The sequence below is a fragment of the Otolemur garnettii genome, unplaced genomic scaffold (genome assembly GCF_000181295.1).
Source record: "Otolemur garnettii isolate 467f Iridium unplaced genomic scaffold, OtoGar3 scaffold00011, whole genome shotgun sequence".
NCBI lineage: Eukaryota > Metazoa > Chordata > Mammalia > Primates > Galagidae > Otolemur > Otolemur garnettii.
In genome coordinates, this window is record NW_003852406.1 from 33021689 (window position 1) to 33038398 (window position 16710).

The window sequence follows — 16710 nt, forward strand, 5'->3', positions numbered from 1 at the left end:
ATAGCTGGGACAGGTGATCTGGGTGGCACGTCTCAACATCTCCCACATGCAGGCTCAGTGAAAAAGCAGTCTGCCACCAGTGCTCCCCATAGCTGTCAGGCCTTCCTTGACAAGCGATCTGGGTGGCACGTCTCAATATCTCCCATATGCAGGCTCAGCAGGGTTGGATGATTTCCCCAACCCAAGATCAGAGAAGCCACACTCCAGCTCCAAAGCTGCCTCAGAAGAGAAGCAGGTGGCACGTACCAGGCAGGCCGGCAGCATCTCTGTCTTCCCAAGCTCAGCATTGGGGTTCACTCATGCTTCCTATGCAGGGGTCAAGAGGCTGGAGAGCAGCTGGCATGGGCGGCCTACCGTGGAGAAGGAGCGAGAGAAGAACTCAGCACCCCCACACCGCAGGGCCCAGAAGGTCATGGTGCGCTCCAGCAGCGACAGCAGCTACATGTCCGGGTCCCCGGGGGGCAGCCCTGGCAGTGGTAGTGCTGGGCAGCAGCCTTCTGACCTGGTCAGCACACACAGCCCCAGACTGCCCCCGGGGCCAGGCCCAGGATTGCTTCCCGAAGCTTCCTCCCAGCTGTCCCAGGAGAGTCCATCCCGCCCTGAGAGCCAGGATGGCCACCCACCACTGAGGCTGAAGAAATCCTTTGAGATTTTGGTCAGAAAGCCTACATCCTCCAAGCCCAAGCCTCCACCCAGGAAATACTTTAAAAGTGACAGTGACCCTCAGAAGAGTCTAGAAGAGAGAGAGAACTGCGTATGCCTTTCTCAGCACACCTTGCCCACCTGCGGCCAGGTAAGAGGGCGCATCCATGGGCACCGCCCACTGTGGTTCTTGAGGTTGCTGTTCTGTCCCAGGGGCAGGAGGAAGGCATCTCCTGCTCTGCCAGAGAGGGGGCTGCTGCTCAGGGATCAGCTGGGGCCTCCAGGCCTGACTGTGGAAGGACAGGTTTGGAGGCTGGCGGCTCCAGAGCTTGTCTTTCAGGCCTGCTGCCGGTTGTGCGGTGTCTGTCCATGACATGGTGGAATTGAAGGTTCCTTCTGGGCAACACAGTGCTCTGGAGGGCTGTTCTGTGAGGGGGGCACCGCATGCTGGCCTCCGATGCTTTGCTCTGCTCCCAGGGGATTAGGTGCCTGAGTAACTCACAGGGGACCAGAGCTTCTTAAAGTCTATGGATTGTAAGGAATTGGTTCCTGTTTCTTCCCCACTTAGCCCTCCCACCTTGGGTGTGGAGCCTTGGGGGAGAACCAGCCTCTCCCCCTAAAAGTTACCACTTACAGGAAGTCCTGAGCAGACCCTGAGGCACCATAGTATCCACTGCTGTGACCGTTCCTCTGTCATTCCCTTAGAGACCTCTCCCCTCAGCAGCCCCATGGCGCTGCCCCTTACAGAGGGCAGATAGGCAGCTGCTGGACCTTGAACCTTTGTTATGCCCAGACACTATGCTCAGTACTTTAGTGTACACTGTCTCAATTCCTCCTTATAAGGACCTGATGGTGAGGGACCCAGTTATGCACAGAGGGAACTGAGAAGCCCGTCAGAGTTCACAGCACTGGCTGGTCACGCTACCCACTTTGCTCCACCCTCTTTCTATCCCCTGGGCAGGTGGAGTGGGGCCCCTGGAAGTCCCCTAGAACAGTCCACAAACTTTAGGAGGCATTAGTCAGAAGGTCCACCAGGGGTGTTTGGGAGAAGAAGGTGCTGGGGAGGAGTGGGGAAAGTGAAGGAGGGGGAGGAGGCCAGGTTATGAAAAGAAATGTGGTTGTGCAGCGAGCTAGCAGGACTCAGGCTGTCAGGGTGGACCTGCTCCCCTGCCTCCTCCTTTAGGCAAATATTTCATTCCCCTTTAGGCCTGTGACCTAGGAGACCAGAAAGGGAAAATCAGGTGGCTGGAGGAGGAACTGGGGTTCCTCAGGGAAGGCCAGGCAAGAAGTACCCCAGGGAAGGGGCTGTCTCAGGAGCAGCCTGTGGCCCCTCCCCCAGCCACCCAGCACTGACCCTGGGGACAATGGCTGTCCTGCAGTGCCTCCCCTCTGTGTACTTGGCTTTGCTCCTTCCTCTATCACCTTCCCACCACTGACCAAGCAGAGAAAGAACCACAGCCCGAGGGAGAACAGAAAGTGATGTGCTGGATGCCACTCTTCTTACAACTCCTTTGGCCCTTCCTGGGGATTCCCCACCAGCTGTTCCCCCCATGGTCCCAGTGTACACTGTCTCTGCTCCTCTTTCTCTCCAGGGCCCCTTCTCAAGCTGCTATGGAAGGTCCCCAATCTTTCCCATCTCCTCTAACTCAAGGGGACTTACACAACCAAAGTGACCTTTGGGATCTTCATAACAAAAAAACTAATTCTCTCCCTTATAAAAAATGAGGTTAGATGATCAGCTATGTCAAAAACAAAAAAGCAAAACCCTCCAAACAACACTTCCTCCCTCTCTGCTCAGTCCACATCTCTATCCCTCTTTCCTTCTTTCCCCTCTCCCTCCCTCATCTACCAAAAACCAGTCAGAGAAAAATTTTTGTAAAATAAGATTTATTTCAGGGGCTAATTTTAAAAACTTCCTACGAAGAGGATGCACCATCAGATGTATTGATTACAAGACAAAACAGCCAGGCAAGGTGGCTCATGCCTGTAATCCCAACACTCTGGGAGGCCAAGGCAGGTGGATTGCCTGAGCTCAGGAGTTGGAGACCAGCCTGAGCAAAAAGGAGACCCTGTCTCTAAAATAGCCAGGTGTTGTGGTGGGTCCCTGTAGAACCAGCTACTCAGGAGAATGAGGCAAGAAAACTGCCTGAGCCCAATAGTTTGAGGTTGCTGTGAGATATGATGCCCCAGACTTTTGTTTCAAAAAAAAAAAAAAGACAAAGCACATTTGTGTTTGTCCCAAGATGTAAAGCTGCTTTCACTTTTGTGGTAGGTACCAGATGTGCCCGTCTGTTAAAGTGATCACAGTTCATGGATGTAGACAGGTATCATCCTACAGATTCCAGCTGGGTGAAATCAAACCATCCACACATCATTTCTCCTGTGTGATGAGAATCCTGGAGATCATCAGCCTATTATGTTTAGCTCTCCTGCCATGACCTGGCCTTTCTTTTCTGAAGGGGTAGCTCAAGAATCCCAGTGGTCCTTATGGACTAGCTGATCTCTCAGCACTTCCTAAACACTCTCTTTAAAGTGCAGTGCCACGGTGGGGAATGTGGGCTGGGCTAATGCTTTGTGAGCACATCTCTCACTTTTGTAGACTTTTCCTTCCCAAAGAATGTTCACTGTCAATGTAGATATTAAATCCTAGGCTATGGATGTTTCCCTTTTTTTTTTTTTTTTTTTTTTTGGTCCCAAATGAAGCATTTGTTCCTCCTTCTGTCCTTCCTTTCTGGAAGGAAGGCTACAGCCCTGTCAAATGGCTTGGCTGGAGTGAATAGGACGTGGAGGCCTCTGTGGCACAGCAAAATATTTCTTTTGTGGACTGTCAAATATTGGAGGTGCCACTTTGATGATCTGCCTTCTCATGCCTTTGGAGGATGGGATTAGGCTTGGTTGGTTTGTGTCTCTGGAACACTCTTCTTCTGCCTCTCTACATGGAAAATTCTTACTCTTTGTTTAAGAACCAGACCAAAAGCACTTCTCCAGTGAAGCCTTCTCCACCTTTGGGACACAACTGGTCTCTCTACTTCCTCTGGGCCCTGGTAGCAGTGTGGCCACGCTGTGTGACAATCTGGACTTCACCTGGGTATTTTGTAGTCATATGGTGCCTGGCCCATATCTTCCCCAAGAAGCTCCGGGCTAGTCCCTGGGACTGCATCCAGGCTCAGTGGGGAAAACACTTCTGCAGCAAATTCCTGATGGCACCCTGAGTGCCCGGCGGGGGCACTGGCACAGTTGCCCAGTGTCTGTCCCCCTCTGCGGCATGCTTATTAAACATCAGAAGAGGGAATGATATTTGGTGTGCCTGATGAGAGTTCTCCTCTGCATGTTTACCTTGACTTAGGGAATACTAGGTGACAGTTCTTTGCCCCTTTGTTTCTATGTGCCTATACCTGGGCAGATAGTTCCCCAAGATGCATTTGGAACTGAAGTGATGCCAGCTCCCTGCACAGCCCAGCCTCACAGGAGCCAGGGTCTCCACACCCATCGCCTAGGTTGTGGGCAGTCCAGGCACGCTCTGGTGTCTGGGCGGCACTGGCTGTGCCGTGACAGCACTGTGCAGTGAGGCCCTTTCCCAGGCTGCTGCTGAATTTCTGCCAGAAGCAGCTCAGTCTCTGCTCTCAAGTCCCAGTCAAAGCGTGTCTCGCCTTCTCAGAGTGGAGGCTGCCGTTTTGACACCGTCTCGCTTCCTGTTTACACCACAGGAAGCCAGAGAGCTGCTGCCACTGTTGCCGCCACAGGAAGATACTGGGGGGAGGACCCCTCAGGCCACTGCCTGCTGCCCAGGACCTGGAGTTGGTGCCCAGACGACGTCCTCCACAGAGGGTGAGCCAGGCCAGAGGAGAGCCAGCCCAGGTAAGCTTTCATTGAGATCTCCCAAGAGGAAGGACCTACTGGATAGAGGTCCAGTGATAAGGTGACAGCATGAGCTGGCCTCAGGACCAGAGGGCTGTGCCTGGACACAGCTGCTGGACTTGGCTGAGAAAATGGTCAGAAGTCCTAGGAGCTGGGGTAGCAGGATTGTGGATGTGCTGTCCAGGGTGGGGCAGTGATGCTGCGATGGTGGCCAGTCCAGATGGTCAACTTGGGAATAGAGCTCTCGGGAGGAAGTCTGAGGACACACCTACCCCACCATCCTGGGCAGCTGCCCCAAGGGTGCCCACATTCGAATGCTCAGGACTCCCAAGTGTGAGGATGCAGCTCAGGAAAGCACAGGGAGCATTTTGCTGGTGGTCACCTCCTCCATGAGGTGGACAGCTAGGGTGTGTCCACATGGGGTATCTAGTGATAGTGATGCTAAGACATGATCTATATAGTTAGTGCCTTACTAGAAACAACATAAGATTTGGAGCCAGGAAATCCTGGGTCTGCCCATCCTTAACCATGACTCTGGGCAATTTACTTTGCTTTTCTGACTTGATTTTGTTCATCAGCACAGAGTCACAGAGACCCCAACGGGTGACTCGTTCAGCAGGAGTGCACTGAGTGAGGGGCCAGGTGCTAGGAGAGAGAGAAAGAGAAAAGAAGGCCCAGGTCCTGCTTCCAGGGAGCTCCTTAAAGTGGCAGAGAAATAAATATTAACATAGGCTACCAAGCATATGCACATTTGAGACGCATGACTCAAAAAGCCCAGGAAAGACTCCTGGAGGGCTAAGGGACACTGTAGAATGATCTAGCACATCTTACCCAGAACAGGTGCCCTCCCCCACCCTGCTTTCCTGTCCCTTTGTCACCCTAATTGTGGAACACATCAGTGAGCGGCTCCATGTCTCACTGGCAGGAGCCCCCAGCCCAGTCTGCCAGGAGCCTCTGTGCAGTCTCTGCCTGCTCATCCCCACAGCCCCCTGCAGCTGAGTCATGTGCAGACACAGGGAGAGGCTGGGAGGGCTGGACTCTCCTGCCCAAGTCCTGGGGTCAGCAGTAACTGCCCAAATCTGGAGCATGCGTAGCTTCTCTTTGACGTCACAAAAGCCTAATGCTCTGGGCAGTTCAGACGTTCAGATGAGGAACAGGAGGGACCAGTCTCCTGAAGCTGGGCTGCATTCCCATAGCAACAGGGGACAGTCTTTCTTACTCACAGGGACGGGAGGCAGGTTCAGTGCTGCCTCTAAGAAGGGCTTCTGTGTGCTGCCCCTGTAGTGAGGGCTAGCCTGGTCACCTGAGGTCCTGGCAGGCATGGAGCAGGCGCACACCGGCATCCCCTGTGGGACTTAATGCATTCCCAGCCCCAGGCTGCAGCCTGGGTGCATTTCATCAGAATGTTGGGGTGGGTGTCAGTCTTTTCTAAGACCCTCCAGATGGTGTGTAGCCAAGGTTGAGAATCTGTGTCACAGAGCTTCTTTCCACCTGGGACCTTTTCATCAGTTCTTCAGGAAGGGAAAACACTCCTTTGCTGAGCAAGCTGATCAGTGGCCAGTGTGTCTGGAAGGCCACACCGAAGCATAAGTGTGCACTGCTGACCTGGGGAGAGGGAGCAGAGAGGGCACTCACCCTGCTTCCTAAGGACATGGCTGGGCCACGCCCATACGGCTGCCAGCTCCTGACCTTCCTCTCAAATGTTTAAAAGAAAATTGTGTTGACTTTTGCATTTTTAACAAGTTTCCTGGAGACTCCTTAGTGTGTAGAATTGACACCAGCCTGGCGAGTTGGGACACACAGGGCACTGCCACCAGCTTGCCCCTTACCCTTCTTGAATTGTAAAGTGCCAGAGCTGGGACCAAGAGTTCTCTGACAGCTCTCACTTCTTGTTCTTCCTTCCTGCCTGTTGGTACCTCAGTCAGGGCAGTGGTTGGACCTCAGCCTTATCAGAGTCCTCACTTTTGCTACTCTCCTCCTCTGGAATCCTTCTTGCTGTTCAGCTTTGAAACTAGAATTTAGGAAGAAAAGTCACAACAAGATGTAACACACCACTTTGGCCTTGTTTCTGCTCTCTAGCAACCCAAACATCCGCAGTAAGACACCCGCTGCTGAAGAGGCAGCCTCGGATGGACTACGGCTTTGACACCACAGCCGAAGACCCTTGGGTTAGAATTTCTGACTGCATCAAAAACTTATTTAGTCCCATCATGAGTGAGAACCACGGCCACATGCCTCTACAGCCCAACGTCAGCCTGGGTGAAGAAGACAGGACGCAGGGCCACCCGGAGGGGACCCCACCAAAGCTGGATGCAGCCAATGGTGCCCCCAAAGTTTATAAGTCAGCAGACAGCTGCAGTGGGAAGAAGGGTCCTCCTGTGGCCCCCAAGCCAGCCTGGTTTCGCCAAAGCTTGAAAGGTTTGAGGAATCGTGCTTCAGACCCGAGAAGGCTGCCTGATGCAGCCACATCTGCCCAGCCAACACCCGCCTCCAGGGAGTCCCCAGCCCCCCATGTGCAGGCCTCGTCCATCAAGCAGAGAATCAGCTCCTTTGAGACCTTTGGCTCCTCTCGACCGCCCAACAGAGGAGCCCAGAGACTGGGCCTACAGCCCTCATCTGGGGCAGCAGCAAGAACTCCTGGCAAGCAAGAGGGAGCAAGGTTTTCTGGCTTCTTGGGGCAAGGGGCTCCCCCAACTCTTCAGTGTCAGCAGCCTGAGCAAGAGCAGCTGCTGCAGGGGGCCCCTACAGCCTTGGACGCCAGAGACCCTGGTGTGTCTGAGTCCCCTCCCTCAGGGCAGCAGACCAGTAAGAAAGCTCCCCCCTCTGACCCGGACCCTCTCTCGAGGCTGCTTTCAACACAGCTTGAGGACTCTCGAGCTCCCATCCTCAAGATGCCCAGCCAGCGAGCACGAAGCTTCCCCCTGACCAGGTCCCATTCCTGTGATACGAAGCCACTCGATGAAAAGACCAGCAAACTCTACTCTATCAGCAGCCAGGTGTCATCAGCTGTCATGAAGTCCTTGCTATGCCTTCCCTCTTCGGTCTCCTGTGGCCAGACTCCTGGTGTCCCCAAGGAGGGGATGTCTCCAACACCATCATCCCACGAAGACTCAGCTGCAAACAACTCTGCCGAAACTCCTGCCTCGGACACTGGGTTCTCACTCAAGTGAGTGTCTGTGCTTGGTGTTTCTACCTTTCCCATCCTCTCTATTTTATAATTCTGTGTGGCATTTAAAATTTCCCACATAGGTTAGCTAAAGGGTTGCGCCTCCTGTTTTACATGCGTGTGTGTGCGGAGTGTGTGTGCAGGTGTCACACCTCTGCCTTCTGCATCTATTTTTAAGAGTTAAGTTCTCTACTGTAGAATCTACTACAAAAGTATAAATGAATGTTTTAATGCCACAATCTTTCCTGTTGCCTACGGAGTCTCTGCTGAAATGAATCAGAGTTTGGGCTCTAGGATAAGACAGACTGAAAGCATGTTGTTAGCCAGGACACTGGGCTTGTATTGATGTAAAGAGTTGATTTGGAACACTGGAATTTCATTCTATTCTATTCTTCTGTTTTTGTTTTTTCTTTTTCTTTTATGAAGGCAATTATCTAGTCCCAGGAAGAATCCCTCAGTTACATAAAATTTGTTTTATGCAAAAGAAAAAAAGAGTTAAGGTCTTTCTCTGTCACCCACTTGCAGTGGCACAATCATACGTGACTGCAGGCTTGAATTCCTAGACTCAAGCCATCCTTCTGCCTCAGCCTCCTGAGTAGCTGGGGCTACAGGTGCCATGCCACCAAACCTGGCTGATTTTTTTTTTTTTTTTGTAGAGATGAGAGTCTTGCTATGTTGTCCAGGCTAGTCCTGAAGTCCCAGCCTCAAGCAATCCTTTCACCTTGGCCTCTCCACCTTATATATTAAAGAGGAGTTTTCATATCTGGTCACAGGAAGGATGGGATGTGAGGGACAGGACTGGCTCCCTGCACATTACCCATAGAGTTTTGAATGGCTGATGGTACACATCTGAAATGTCTCCCTGTTACTCAGGCTAGAATGAGACCAGGAGATTATCCCTTGGGAATATCTACTGCTCCCCAGAAGGAATTCACTTGTACTGTACACAAGGGGTCAGCCCCCAGGACAGGGAGTCAGGATGCCTGGGTCCTAGTCCCCACTCAGGCATGGACTCCAAGTGGAAGCAGGTTCTTTCCACACTCACACTCGTTGTCCTCAGCTGACATTAGGAGGTGGATGAGACCTGCTTTGCAGAACCAGGCTGGCGGGATGCCCTGGGACTTCTATTGGAGGCTGGGGCTGGGTCTTCCCCCTTTACCAGAGCAGCTCTGCAGTTATCAGCTTTATTTATTGTCCTTATGCTGCTGCAGAATGTCGGTGTCTCCTCACAGATTCCTTGCAAATGATAGAGTCCAAGTAGTGCTTACACCATGCCCGGAGTAGAGGAGTTACATGGTGTTAGCTCTTATTGCTATTACTATTTATATTGAGCGCTGTTTCTCCCCATGAAAGCCTCTCCGAGCTGAGAGAATACACAGAGGGTCTCACTGAGCCCAAGGAAGCTGACGACAGGGACCACTGCTCTCCCCAGTCTGGCCAGTCTGTCATCTCCCTGCTGAGCTCAGAGGAACTGAAAAAACTTATCGAGGAAGTGAAGGTTCTGGATGAAGCCACATTAAGGGTAGGTTTCCTCTGTGGAAAACAGTGACTGGGGGCTTAGTATTGCTGCTCCATCACCTCAGCAGGGCCAGGGAAGCAGCATGAGTCACCCCACCCGCACAGAGCCAGGAGACGGCAGCTTCCAGGAGCTGACACCAGACCAGGACAAGTCTTCCCGTGGTGGTGAGACACTCACTAGGCCCCAGTGAGGCCTCTCATTCTGGCATCTAAAGCACATTCTGTATTGACTCCTTGCATCTTTTTGACCATTTTGTAAATGAGGAAGCTGAGGCTCAAGGCCACAGAGCCCAGGTTTTCTAGATCTAAGTTTAAGATTGGTGCTATTCCCACGTCCTGTGGGCCGCTGGCCAGGCGTGACCCTCCAGTGGGATGCTGCCCACCGCAAACGTTGAGGGTGACAAGGGCTCTCACCCTAGAGCTTTTGTTATTCCCACTGCACATGTACGGGGCACTGATCCCAGGGCTCTGCCACGTCATTCTGAAAGTCTCACTTCCCATATGCTGCAGAGCACGACCAGGGCTGTGTGTACGGAAGTGGTTGGGCAGAGCTGGGGTCCCCTCTGGGGCTGCCCAGGATCTACACAGAGTTCCTGTCCTGGAATGATCTATCCTGGAATGAGGGAGATAAGAAGGTCCCCCTCTTCTCGCTGCCATCCTGTAGTCACTGTGTGCGGAAGTCTGATGGATCTGGGCCAAGATACCCCTCTCACTTACCATCTAGATGCTGAGCCCCACCCAGCTCAAATGGGACAAGGGAAGTCACTGTGTGTAACGTGCACAGCACTGCCTGCCTGAGGAGCCACTGAGGAACATTTGCTTCCTAACTTGACAAGGGCCTCCCACAGGACAGGTCACCTGAGGCTTGGGTAGAAGTTAGGAGATGTGAGCTAGTGTGGGAACTGGGGTCAGCAAGGTGCATTCATCCCTGCTGGGTTTTGGAGACTCCAAACCTTAGGATCACTGAGACATCTGCAAATCAGGTGCCATGCTGGCATCTGAGCAGGTGAATTCTTTGCCATTCGTTTATTCTCTAGTGCTGAGATGCAAGAGCCATGTGGACCTGCAGGTGTATTTTATTTGGTCTGCATAGTGATTTAAAAAAATTATTAAATTCTAGAAATTATAAAACCTGAATCCAAGCATGGATTTCTGGCATTGTTTTGAGGGGATGCCCAAGCATTGCTGGGTCTGTGCTCCTGGCCCCTATAGAGGTGACACAGTTCCTGTCACACACACCTGTGCGTCCTGCTCAGGCAGGGGGTCTTTTCTACTCCTGCAGGCGTCTAAGTCTGAGACCCCAGCTCTGGACTGTACTGGAAGTGTCTGAGTGTGTCCTGGCTCCACGTGAGCCCACGTCCAGGCTGGGAATGGGAAGTGCCCTGTCTGTGTGTGTGCATGCTCATGTGAGCTCACGTGTGCTCACTGGGGCGAGATGTCAGCTAGGTTCCTTAGTGCTGCTGCTGTGTCTCATGGAAGAGTCAGGAGGAAAAAGGAAAAAGTGCCTGCAGGAAAGCCCTGACCCCCGGGTTTTGTGCCCAAGTCCTCCAGCCTGACTTCATGCCATACTGTCCCGGCAGACCCACATCACCCTGCACGTGGGGATTTCTGGCTGCTTGGTGGCTCTGTCTGTGTGAGGGCAAGTGCGGATGGAGTGAGTGACAGACGGAAAGAAATATGTTTGCTGCTTTCCATACAGTCTCACCTGCTAAGCTTCCCAGGACTCCTGAAAGTGTAGCCCTGTCTTTACAGATGGTGGCACGAGGTTTGAGGATGTGATGTTAGTTGTCATTTCATGAGGCTGGGGTGTGCTTTTTGTCACGGCACTCGCAGTGCTGCTCATCCTGCCGCAGTGGAGTCTGCTGACATGTGTATTTTCTTCTGCAGCAACTAGACAGCATCCACGTCACTGTTTTACACAAGGAGGAAGGTGCTGGCCTTGGGTTCAGCCTGGCAGGAGGAGCAGATCTGGAGAACAAGGTGGTTACGGTGAGTGGCCACGTGAGGGGTGTGTCAGAGCCAGAGACCATGACTCTGGGACACGCATTTGCCAGGAAGGGGTCCAGGGCTGGGACCAGAGTCATGCAGGACACCACTGGGTGGTGGCCAGGACAGGGCCTCCAAGTGTGGTCACCTACGTGACCCCATGTTCAACTCATCATGACCCTCAGTTTAATGAGGAAGATCTCTGCGTACCCAAAACAACTTTAATACACCAGAGAAACCTGAACATCTGCAGAGCTTTAAAAAATGAGAGATGTTTCAGCTTTACATCAGAACTTTTGAATCAGAATTTTTTGAGGCCAAAGCCCTAATGCTTCCATTTTTTAAGGTGCTAGGTGGTTATTTAGCTATTTAAAAAATTCAAACCAGGCTAGGAGTGGTGGTTTATGCCTGTAATCCCAGTATTCTGGAGGCTGAGGTGGGTGAATTGCCTGAGCTCAGATGTATGAGACCAGCCTGAGCAAGAGTGAGACCCTCATCTCTATTAAAAAATAGAAAAACTAGCTGGGTGTGGTGGAAGGTGCCTGTAGTTCCATCTTCTTGGGAGGCTGAGGCAAGAGGCTCTCTTCAGCCCAAGAGTTTGAGGTTGCTGTGAGCTAGGCTGATGCCACAGCACTCTACCCAGGGTGGCAGAGTGAGACTCTGTCTCAAAAAAAGAAAAAGAAACCACATTTTATTCAATATCATGTCTCTTTCTTAAGTCACGAAAATGTAGATCGGAATGAGTTATAGCACAGGGAGATTTTTGGAAGGCAATACAGCCAGCACAAAGGCCTGGCAGGGATGTGCAGCTTAGCACACCTGGGTAGGAGGGAGCCCTGGGAGGTCAGGTGAGGTGGCTCACTTCTGCAGTCCCAGCATTCTGGAAGGCTGAAGAGGGCAGATGGCCTGAGCTCTGGGTTCGAGACCAGCCTGAGCAAGACCAAGACCCTTTCTCAAAAAATAGCTGGGTGTTATGGCAGGCACCCTTAGTCCCAGATGCTTGGGAGGCTGAGGGAAGAGGATGGCTTGAGCCCAAGAGTTTCAGGTTTCTGTGAGCTATGATGCCATGGCATTCTACCCAGGGCAAAAGTGTGACTCTGTCTCAAAAAACAAACAAACAAAAAATCCCCCCCAAACCAAAAGAGCGTGGGAAGGCAGGGCCCTGTCAAGGAGTTTGCTTTCCTGGTGTTGCTCCTTGGACAGGGGGAATGTTACCCTGGTACCTTGGACAACTGTGACGCTGCCCTGGTGCTTGATTTGGGGGGACAAAGCCCATGCTGGAGAGAAGCAACAGTCACTGAACAAGTTCACATGAGACAGGCCACCGTGCACACCCAGAGGCTCCACAGCTCACGGTTCAGCCCTGGGTGCTCAGGGCTGCCCAGGCTGGGGCAGTGCGGCGGGCAGCAGACCTGAGTTGGGTGCACCTTGTCCCGTGGACCCCCATTATTTGGGCTTATCCAATCTGATCAGAGTTGGGTGCTGCCCCCGGGTCACCTGTGCCTGACCCACATGGTTTCTGGTCCTCCCGGCGTGGTGGAGCTGTGTGCCATGGCTGCCCCATCTCTCCCAAGCTGAGTGCACTGTCATCACCCCATGGCTGTGCTGTCTCCTTTGTGTGTGAGGTGCTGGGCTCATTTGAATTTCCTTGCCCCACTGGAAACAAGTTTTCCGGTGCCAGATGTCAGCCAGCTCTAAACATACCACACTCTTGTAGTGGTAATTTGGCACATTCCTGTTGGTCACTCCAGTGTCACTTATACTCCAGCAAAAACTTCTTTTATTTCTTTTTAGTTTCTCTGCCACAACAAAAGCACATAGAACCAGTAAGTGTCTATTTCTGTCACTAAATACATAGCCGAGCATTAGAAAAGTACTCCTGATTGTGGTCGTTTATTTCTGTTGGAAGAGAAGGAAAGAGGGCTCGCCTGTGGGCGGAACACGCTGGGTCTTCTCTGCCCCGAGATACTGTGGCCACTCAGGAACCAGGACAGAGGTACATGTTGGCGGAGCACGTGCACAGAAACTTCCTTTTTCTTCTTTTGTGCTGAGCACTTCTCGGCCTTTCCAGATTCACCAAAGAGGAACCAATGTAGGGCGCCATGGAATCCCATGGGGGGCGCTCACCCACCGCTGTTGGAGTTCATCATCCCCACACTTGGGTTGATAGAGTGGCAGCATTAGTGCTTCTGCTCTAGAGGAGCAACCTACGGTTCAGGGAGGTGGTTCTGCCTCACACCTGGGCATTCTAACCGCCTCTGACCACATAGAAGTTTTTCTAACACCAAAACTATTTAGAGAAACAAAGAGCCTTGTTCACATCATAAAAACAAAACAACACGTGGCACATTCAGTGGTAGCCCGTGCACGCTGTCATTCAGTCCTCCTAATTATAATTTATCCTACTGAAGTGGCTGAGGCAAAGGCATGGGATTTTTTGTTTGTTTTTATCCTATATATCTTGCAGAAAAGGGACCAGGGAGGAGCTTTAAAAATGTCTAGACTGTGGCTGAGCACAGTGGCTCACACCTGTAATCCCAGATACTCAGAAGGCTAAGGGGGGAGGCTCACTTGAACCCAAGAGTTTAACACCAGTCTGGGCAACATAGCAGGACCCCATCTCTACAAAATATTTAAAAAATTAGTCAGGTGTGGTGGCACATAACCGTAGTCCCACATACTTAGGAGGCTGAGGGAGGATTGCTTGAGCCCAGGAGTTTAAGTTGCTGTAAGCTATGATGATGCCACTGCACCAGCCTGGGTGACTGAGCAACACCCTGTCTCTAAATAAAATAAAAATTTTAAACATAAAAATTTCTCAAAATACACTCTGTGGAAGGTGGGACCTGAGAATTTCTTCGCTAGGAAAGAGTTCTTTGCTGAAACTCTTCAGGAACTGCCATATTCCCTCCTCTCGTTTGAGCTCTGCCACACACCTCTGCAGTCCTCAGACTCTAATGATTTTTTTTTAAAGTAGACATTTTCAGAGTTTCCATTTGACCCAAGTTTCTTTGATTTTGGAACCCTTTTCTTGTATTCCACTTATTAATATGCTGTAGAATCAATCAGTACTTCAAGAAAACCTGGATTAAAGTGGTATAGCCTCAGACACAGGGTCAGGACAGGACCGAGGTGGTGAGGACTCAGACACTGTTTCAGGATAGGACTGAGGTGGTGCGGCCTCGGACACTGTCGGGACGGGACTAAGGTGGGTTGTGGGGCTTCTCAGGGTTCTGGGAAGAGCCGGAGGGCATGCTGGCAGCTGCGTTGGCATCTCTGGTCTAGGACACAATCAGCTTCCATTTTCATTGGCCTGAAACCCTGTAAGGCTGACCGGGTCAGGTCGTCCTCCAGCATGAATGTAGGTCCGACTTGGGCGTGCTCTGGGTCCTGACTCCTTTGCTTTGCTCAGGTTCATAGGGTATTTCCAGATGGGCTGGCCTCCCAGGAAGGGACTATTCAGAAGGGCAGCGAGGTTCTTTCCATCAATGGCAAGTCTCTCAAAGGGACCACGCACAATGATGCCCTGGCCATCCTGCGGCAAGCTAGAGACCCCCGGCAAGCTGTGATTGTCACCAGGAAGCCGGCTCTTGAGGGCACACCTGACCTGAACTCCTCTATGGACTCTACAGCCTCAGCCTCTGCAGCCAGTGACATTTCTGTAGAATCTAGTAAGTTCTCCCAGTTCTGGAGAAGCCCCGTGGGCCACATCACCTCAGGCCATTTGGGGCCAGTCCCGATGGGCTGCTCACTAATCTGTACCTGCTCAAGAAGGTTGTCTGTGATTATTTGTGTGTGTGCACAAACACTGTGTCATCCTGGCTTGTTTGATGCCGGGGACATCCATGTCCTAGGAGATGAGAGGACCCTGGCAAAGCCCCTCCCCCGGTTTTTTTCTTAGCAGTGGAGGCCACGGTCTGCACGGTGACACTGGAGAAGACGTCTGCAGGGCTGGGCTTCAGCCTGGAAGGAGGGAAGGGCTCCCTGCATGGAGACAAGCCCCTTACTGTGAACAGGATGTTCAAAGGTGTGTTGGGCTCTGGCTCTGCACTCTCTCCAGCTGTGGGCACGTGGCCAGGCCCCCATAGCACCTCTGAGCTATGTTGCTTTCTCACAACCCCGCGTCCTCTCCAGTGGCATGCTGGCCCTTTTAGGGTACAATTCTGCTTTTTCTACCTTTTCTCCTCTGCTTCAGACCTCCTCCCCTTTCCCTCTGTCTCACTGGTTCCCCTAAGCGTCTGATCCTGGGCTTGGCTTGAGTTGGCAGGGCCAGGACTGGGGTGAGGCAGTGAGGCACTGGCCTGGGGTGCAAAGTATGAGGGGCTGCCAAGATGGTCAGTGATCAAGAGTAATGCTCTTTCAATGCAGTATCTTAAAAACCCAAATTTTAAAAATCTGTAGTGAGCAAAGTTTAAATAAAGGCAGAGTCTTTGTACTGGGCAACTCAGCCTCACTTGTCTTCCCCTAGTCCTGGGCCTGTCAGCTCCTGCTGTTATCTAAGATTTTGATATTCTATTCATCAAGGATTGGGGCACAAACCAGTCTGAGAAGGGCCACTTGGCTTTCCCCATGGAAAATCAGGAAGAGTTGTAGTTACCATGTACAACCAGTCCTGGCCCTTCTGCTCCTCAGATTGGAAACCCTTAAGGTATAGAGTGGGTCAATCTGGTCCAGTCCCAGCTCTGCTGCTGACACATAGAGTGGTGATTCCCTTCCAGGCCTGAGAGAGGAGGTGCAGGTGTGTGTCCGAGGGCTGTCAGTCCTGAGACTCAAAGGCCCTCCCAGTTCTGCTCCCTGCCCCTTGTGAGCTCCCACTGCTGACTGCTAAACCTGGATGGTAGACTGAGGCTGTCACGGCAGTTCCCCCAGAACCCATGTGGACTCCAGGTTTGGGAATGATGTTTCTAACTTTTGAAGGTTGGCTACAATGAGCGGGAGGCTCAAAGTCAAGAGGCCTAGATTCCAGTGTTGGTCCTGCCATTTATAGCAGCATCCCCTTGGGCAGGGTCACTCTGGTAATGTCATTCCACATCCTGGGCCCACCTGCCTCATGGACGGGTCTACAAGCTGCAGGGGATGTGGTACCAAGAGATGTGGATGCTGGAGCCAGGAAGTCTGGATTCCAAGCCAGAGAATCCTAACCTTACATTACCTCATAGGATCATTGCCGTCAATGCAAAACATTACACACTCCTGTTGTGATAATTGCCTAACATACTACAGCTATATTTTCATTATTATCATTATCTTCAGTATTTGTGGAGATCACTCTGTCAGATGGATAGGGAATGTTCTCCCAATATAAACAGTAGAAAAGCACTGTTTCCACGTGCAGCTATGATAGAGTGAGAGCCATATAGGATTAGTTCCTTTGTGCATGGACACAGTGGTCTTCTCCAGGCCATTCAAAGCCAAAACCATGCAGCTCTCACCAGCTTCCTTCCCATGCCACCCAGTGCTGATGCCTCACCAGGTGGGAAGATCAAATGTGAAAGGGGTGGGGCGCTGGGTCAGTGTCCAAGATGGGATTTGGGAAGGAT

General features: G+C 51.9%; 1 protein-coding gene across 2 annotated transcripts in view; it reads left to right on the forward strand.

Annotated features, from left to right (window-relative positions):
- IL16 (interleukin 16) overlaps positions 1 to 16710 on the forward strand; it is a 105160-nt gene that overhangs the window by 86629 nt on the left and 1821 nt on the right. The window contains exons 12-18 of one of the 2 annotated variants that reach the window (XM_023510104.1): positions 315 to 793; positions 4350 to 4500; positions 6580 to 7666; positions 9020 to 9188; positions 11072 to 11173; positions 14583 to 14841; positions 15072 to 15197. In XM_023510104.1, the coding sequence (XP_023365872.1) occupies positions 315 to 793; positions 4350 to 4500; positions 6580 to 7666; positions 9020 to 9188; positions 11072 to 11173; positions 14583 to 14841; positions 15072 to 15197 (2373 nt within the window). Of the gene's footprint in view, positions 1 to 314; positions 794 to 2898; positions 2986 to 4341; positions 4501 to 6579; positions 7667 to 9019; positions 9189 to 11071; positions 11174 to 14582; positions 14842 to 15071; positions 15198 to 16710 lie in introns of those variants that run through there. The other variant, XM_023510105.1, reaches the window with a different exon arrangement.